Source organism: Theobroma cacao, chromosome 6 (genome assembly GCF_000208745.1).
Source record: "Theobroma cacao cultivar B97-61/B2 chromosome 6, Criollo_cocoa_genome_V2, whole genome shotgun sequence".
Taxonomy (NCBI): Eukaryota; Viridiplantae; Streptophyta; class Magnoliopsida; order Malvales; family Malvaceae; genus Theobroma; species Theobroma cacao.
The window spans coordinates 20,457,862-20,464,257 of NC_030855.1; the positions used below are offsets into that span (position 1 = coordinate 20,457,862).

General features: G+C 34.9%; 1 protein-coding gene and 1 long non-coding RNA gene across 4 annotated transcripts; one reads left to right on the forward strand and one right to left on the reverse strand.

Annotated features, from left to right (window-relative positions):
- On the forward strand, positions 1,413-2,890 carry LOC108662620. Its single transcript, XR_001928579.1, has 2 exons — positions 1,413-1,802; positions 1,946-2,890. It is a non-coding gene; the product is annotated as an uncharacterized LOC108662620 (long non-coding RNA).
- Positions 4,270-5,964, reverse strand: LOC18596280 (dormancy-associated protein homolog 4). Of its 3 annotated transcripts, none has more exons than XM_018123922.1 (3): positions 5,440-5,958; positions 5,135-5,215; positions 4,270-4,687 (listed from the first exon to the last, which is right to left on the reverse strand). In XM_018123922.1, the coding sequence occupies exons 1-3, from the start codon at positions 5,699-5,701 to the stop codon at positions 4,680-4,682; spliced, it is 351 nt and encodes a 116-aa protein (XP_017979411.1). In that variant the 5' UTR covers positions 5,702-5,958; the 3' UTR covers positions 4,270-4,679. The 3 variants fall into 3 exon arrangements, with proteins under 3 accessions (XP_017979411.1, XP_007024723.2, XP_017979410.1); XM_007024661.2 differs by having other exon boundaries at positions 5,116-5,215; positions 5,440-5,957; XM_018123921.1 differs by having other exon boundaries at positions 4,270-5,215; positions 5,440-5,964.

The window sequence follows — 6,396 nt, forward strand, 5'->3', positions numbered from 1 at the left end:
CTTTGAATTTGGAGTTCAGACCCCTTTGGCACTCATGCCATGGTGAAATGATGATGGTCTTCTTATTGTGACCGCATCTGCCTGCCAAGAGCAGGCTGCTGGACCACCAGCTCGGCTCTGGAGCTTACATATCTAAATTTGACAGAACTAGCAGCTAGCGTGGGAGGAACCTAAAGGCTAATTAATAAAGTGGAAAATATTAATGGCCAATCCGTGGAACACTGCAAAGCCTTATCAGCCTTTATTAAATTAAATGTTATACTAGTAGTTTGTAAATCATGGATCATTCTCGTTTGTTAATAAACAAGAATTCTAGTTAAGCTAACAAGGATAAACGTCATTTCAGTATACATGAAGTCAAGATTTGATCGAAAAGAGTTTTGGTTTCGCTTACCTTGCATTCAGGGACGGCTCAATAAATTTAAAAATTTAAAGTGAAATATTTAAATAAGGTTTTTTTTATTGAAATAAAAAAATTATTAAAATTTTATTTTTTTAATTTTTTGAGATGCAAAATTTTTAATTAAATTTTTATAAGAAAGTTTTTTAAATATTTTTTTAATTAATAATATAACCAATCCATTTAATCTTTCTTGAGACATTATTGATCTTAAACAAGATTTTATTAATTTTAATTTTGAAAAACTTCTTTCTCCTGAAGTAACACTTATTGGAATTGTTAATATTATTCTAAAAGTAAAAATCTGTAAATTAAAGTAAAAAAATCTGTAAATTAAAGTGAAAAAATATGTAAAGATTAGAATAATAATACTTAATTGTTGAATGCTTATTACAAATCGTAAATGAGGCTCACAACTTTATGTAGATAATAAAAGAACAGACTTCTTGTGTATTCTTTGAAGAAAAATTGAAATTTGAAGAATAAAGAGTAAATGAGAAAGGAAGATTTCAAAAGTAGATATTATACAATGAAAAAAAAAATAGTTTTATATATAAAAAAAATAACTAACTGTTGAAAATTATTAAATGCGTTAATTGAAAATAAGAGAAATAAGTGAGAAAAAAATAACTGTTGGAGATGATTAAATACATATGACTGTTAGTTTATTGTAAATAAGAGAATATAGTTGAGAATTAATAGCATTTTAGAAATAAAGAAGTAATAGAAAATTGAGATTTATTAGACACATAATTAAAAAAATGAAGGAATAAATAAATTTATTAATTATTTTTTATTTTTATAATTAATTATATTATAATTATTATAAAATTATAAATCTTTCATAAAATTGAGGCTTTTCCAATTAGGGGCTAAAGCCCTTGCTTGGGTGGCTTCACCCAAAGGCCGGCCTTGGTGCAAGGTAGTGGGAGGATGATTGAGTTTGGCTAAGTTACAAGTATATGAAAAAGGAAATAAAGAAAGTATGCAAAAAATATTAAAANCGATTGAAACCGATGTCGGCGGTCACAGTTGACTCAATTATTCGATGCTAATTTGAGAGGTCGACTTTAACTGACGGTTTTAATGCTTCACGGTTCTGTCACCGGCAACACTACCTCCCCACCCAAATCGATCGAAAATCGAGGGGAAGGGTGAAATTTCATTTTTAGCCTATTTAATCCATTTTTGTCTTCTGTCTTTTTCCCGATTGTTGTATACACTTATCAAATGAACCCCCTTTTTTCCCTTTGAAACACTAAAAACCTTCTTGGCTTTTTCCTCGGTCCTCATCAATTGCCGTCGTCCACCCCTTGTTACCGTTGCGGTCCTCCTCACCAGTCGTCGATCGTCTCTTGCAGTTGCTGTCATCTACTCATCTTCCTTTTGTTCAAGCCTCAAGGTATATACAATGTTGAAGAACTTGTGTAGTTGACAAATTATGTTTACTCTATGTATTCCCTTTCTGACTGAAGTTAAATTAACAGAGAGTTTCTTACTACAACGAGAAATTTTTTATTAATTTTGCCTTGTTTCTCACTGTAGAGAACTTGTATTCTCGCTGCAGCAAGAAACTTTCTGACTTGCCAATGTAGTCAAGTCCATCCACCCTCCAACCGATCGAAATCGACCGAAACCAAAGTCAGTTTCAATTGATCGATTTTCCTTTACAACCGATCAATCTCGGTTGATTGTAAGGAACTTCGATTTCTGTTAGTTTTAGTTTCTATCGAAACCAAAACCGATCGATGCTCACCTCTAAATGTAGCGTATCAGACCCCTCTTGCTTGCAGGGCCAGCACTCTTACCGTTTAAGCTATATCCCCTCAACATAGAAGGTAATCAAGACTGGATTTCTCTGTTATTTGCTTATGGATAATAGATACCAATTTGGAGCAAGTTCTAAATCAGCCTTTAGAAGCTTAAGACACAAAGAACTTAGTCATGCACTGTTTAAATCACCCAATTATGAATTGATCATTATAATGCTTTGATCCCAGTAATCCGCCCATTATTCTGCCATTCCAAAAAAAAAAAAATCTACCCATTGTCCTTGAGGTTTGTTGAAGTTTATGATTCTAGTAGCTGAAGGTTCAAATAAAGGCACAAATCAACAGCATTGAAGGAGAAGACTAAAGGGCGAAGACTAAAGGGCGTTATACGGCATCGTTTTGCTTCTTTTCCTTTCATGTTAAAACGCAACCTGTAGTGTCATTTTTTTTTGTTATGTTTTTTAGTTGCTTAAGTCTTACAACTTAGCTTATTGTCATTTCATGAGTCTGTTTGTTAAGCCAATAAAGGCCATGTGTTCATAACTTTTGTTTCTTCTTTAGCTGTTAAGAACCGTTGCCGGCATAAAATTCAATGCTTTCAATATTGTGCTCAGCTGTTTTTCTCATGTTTTCCTCTTGTTATAGATCCGAGCTTGGGGGAAGAAATTGTAATCTCGAGGCAAGAATTAGTATATATGCAAAAGATGAAATAGGAATCGGCAGCTTGTTAATTCCAAATACTTTGCACTTGTTCTGTTTTTACTTCACGACTTTGGAAATTCATTTCTTCTGAGCTTAATGATTTTTATTTGAGTTTTCCTTCAAGGTTATTGTCTACTATGTATTTCTTTATTAATGCTTAATCTCATCAATCAAAAATGTTTTAACTTTAAGGCTTAACTTCTTTCTCAACTTCGCTTTCTACTTTAATGGCTCTCTGTTATATTTCGAAGATTATAAAGCACCGTCAATACGATCAACTGAACATCTTGTCTAATTGTAGAGTCATATCTTAATTCTATTTTATTCATGTGCTGGTATTGACTGCTAAATTATATATTTTTACCAAAGAACAAATCAAAGATAGGAGCCATTGGTGCCAAATGTATTAATTACTTTGTAAGGTTGCACATTGCATATGATATAATACGTATGGTCTAATAATATTAGTGCCTAAATCCAAGCCGGAGAGGCAATTGAAAGTTCATCTATGATATCCTTATCTGCTTCAGAACTGGTTAACCACAACATTTCTTGTGCTTCATTGTGTTTACTTGACCGAAACAATATTGTTTTGCTATTATTGTTATTATTATTATATGTTCTTTGGTATATACATGACTTACAAGAAGAAAAGGATTCAAACTTTGAATCTTAATCTTCACCTTGGATAACAATCAGTAGTCCAAATTAACGTAATTAGGTTGTATATTTTGCTATAATTTTGAACAGATGTCTGCCTGCCCGCCCAATATCAAAGAAGTCTCCTTTGATGATCATTCTCCCCGACACTTGTTCCCTACTTCGACCTTCACTATTGGGAGTATCGAATCTAATTAACTATGGATTTGGAAGGGGCAGTTGGGCGTGTCAAATGGGCGAAGGGGCCAGGAGCAGAGGATATCTCAACCGTGCAAAACACCGCAAATGTCAATGAGAAAGTGAATTAAGTCAGACGTAAAATTAATTAGTCCACATTGACTGTTCTTTGTCCACAGCTCCACAAACTTTTTTGGTCTTGTTGATCAAATATAGCTATATCTTGAGATCAAAATTTTCTTGTACTACACCAGGTAGTTTTTCTGGTCCATTTGTATGGAAAAAATTTTGTTGGAAAAGTGCCCCGGAAAATTGGATCCCGGAAAATTGGATCAACTCTGTTGGGCTTATATATATAATGCATGATGAGACAGCTTACCCACCCTTGAATAAAACAGATGAGGGCGCTTACAAAGTCAAAAAGCATCTGACCCACATTTGGATTTAACTCATAGCTAGTGGAGAGAGATTAGTGGCTGTACCGACTGGTTCAGTTTTTATTTGCCCCCACTTTCCCGGTGGCAAATCAGGCAAAAGCAAATTCCATTAAGAAAAGAGTTATAATAAGCTGCAAACGAGTTTCATTGAAAGAGGATCCATATGTACACAAAACAAAGCCAAGAAACAAAACAAGAAACGGAAAATCATATGTACAAAAATTTGAAGGAAAAAGAATCTCTAGCTAGCCAGAAAGATTATGCACAAAACAGCTGATCCCCTACGTCTTTCCTCTCTCGGAAACTCCAAGAAGCCGTGATTTTCTCAATCGGTTGCCATTGTTCACCATCACCCAATCCGTCTTTTTGTTGTAACCAACTTATTTATTAGCTATATATAGGCTATTGATATATATATATATATATATAATGAAATATCCATCAAAGTTTCTCTATGTACAAAAGTTTCTTCGACGCTGATTCTTCAAAAGAAAAATCGCCTATTCTTCTCTCAACGATCCAAAGCACTTATCACAATCCTGCAGCATATCAACACAAATGACAAAACATAATTGGTTAGCAACATGGCCAATAAACATTCCAAAACTTTAGCATTTGCATTTCTTGAACCTTAGTTTTCCTTTGCCTCTCTCTTAAGCCATAGGGAAAGATCTTGTAAATTCAGTGAAAGGCTCAAGTGAAGCATAGATTTTCGGTAGCTGTCTCTTTGATTATGTTAATTCGGGGACTATCAGGGTCATGGACTTCTTTTCCCTAGGAAAGTATTTTGAGTCAACTTTCACATAATTTCAAGCCACGTTCCAAGTTATTTTGATTTATATGATGACCATATTTATTCCAGGGGCTAACTACGGGTTGAGAGCAATTTTTGTAGGGAGGGGAGTGGATCAAGAGAGAGGCAAAGATAGAATGTGTGTTTATAAATAGCAAACAAAAGAGAGAGAACCAATCGTAAACCGTCGGACTTCTAGACTCAGCGGATTCCAGTGCTTCAGCCGACGATTTCCTACTCGTGAATCTCCTGAAATCCCCACGTGGTGTCCCCGCTGCAACCATTAACACATGTTGTTAAGTACATACAATTACCAACATTTCAAAGACTCAGAGAGCAGAATTTCTCTTCCCTCAAATCGAAAAAGAAAAATCACCCAATAAATACTGACTTCAAGCCCGTTTTAGTCTAAGAACGTGGCCCTTTGATACTAGAAAACAATTAACGAAGAAAATATAACAAAGAGAACAAGAAAAGTGACCATGATAATGAACTTACGTGAGAAAGGAGTCCCAGGAGTGCTCGACCCGGAAGGAGAATCCGGAGTTGAACTCGGCTCCACCGATAGGTTTCTAAAACCAGAGTTACTCTTAAGAATCGTAATGCTCCTAGTTATCATCATCTTATTATTACCATCAACAACAGGAGCAGGCGATGATCGTGTGGATGAAAACGAATCATACTTTCGTAGTTTTCCGAGGCCGGTTTCCGGCATGGGCCCGGCAAGCGTTTCGTCCCAAAGTTTGTGTAGGAACCCCATGATCGATGACCAACTCTTCCCCTTAACGTAACACCCGTTCGAAAGGCCGTAAACAAACAAACAAAAAATTATTAGTATTCGATGAATATAGATTCTTTGCTAGTATATATCTTTTAATTTGTTTCTCTAACCCGGCCGAAACGACTGTTACTAAGAGAGGGGAAGGAACGAAACGTAAAAGGAAGATTGGCGAGGTAGTGGGGATACGCTGAAAGAGTTTTTTTATTCTCAGAGAAGAAACGGCGGATTAGGGCTTTATAGAGAAATGGTTGAGAGAGAGAAAGAAGAGATAAGGTGTTGAAGTTAGCTTCTTTTTTCTTTTTTTATGGTGCATGGCTCCGGCTAAATATGGCTTCATCTGGAGCCATCAAACGAAACAGGTTAAATTCGGATTACTCTAAAACCAGTGTTACTCCTAATGGTAATGAAATGTTGAGTATAATTACAGGCCACTTTAATGTTTTTGACATTAACCTCAAATGCAAGACTATCGTGGAATAAATATGTAGCACGGTCTCCAATACTAAGTAATTTATGTATTTTTTATCAACACTTAATGTGGTACATATATATTAATGATAAATGAGAAATGATCACTGCATTAAGTGAGTGTTATTTGTATTCTTTTATTCATCCGGTTGGTCTTCTAATATAATTAAGGTATTAATTTGCTTGTCTTCATAACCCTACTCTAT

Excerpts from the sequence above, each read along its gene's own strand:
- LOC18596280 (XM_018123921.1), bottom strand. The coding sequence starts at position 5,701 with ATGGGGTTCCTACACAAACTTTGGGACGAAACGCTTGCCGGGCCCATG. Across the intron at positions 5,216-5,439 it reads TCCTGGGACTCCTTTCTCAC|CGGGGACACCACGTGGGGAT; the intron begins GTAAGTTCATTA and ends TAATGGTTGCAG.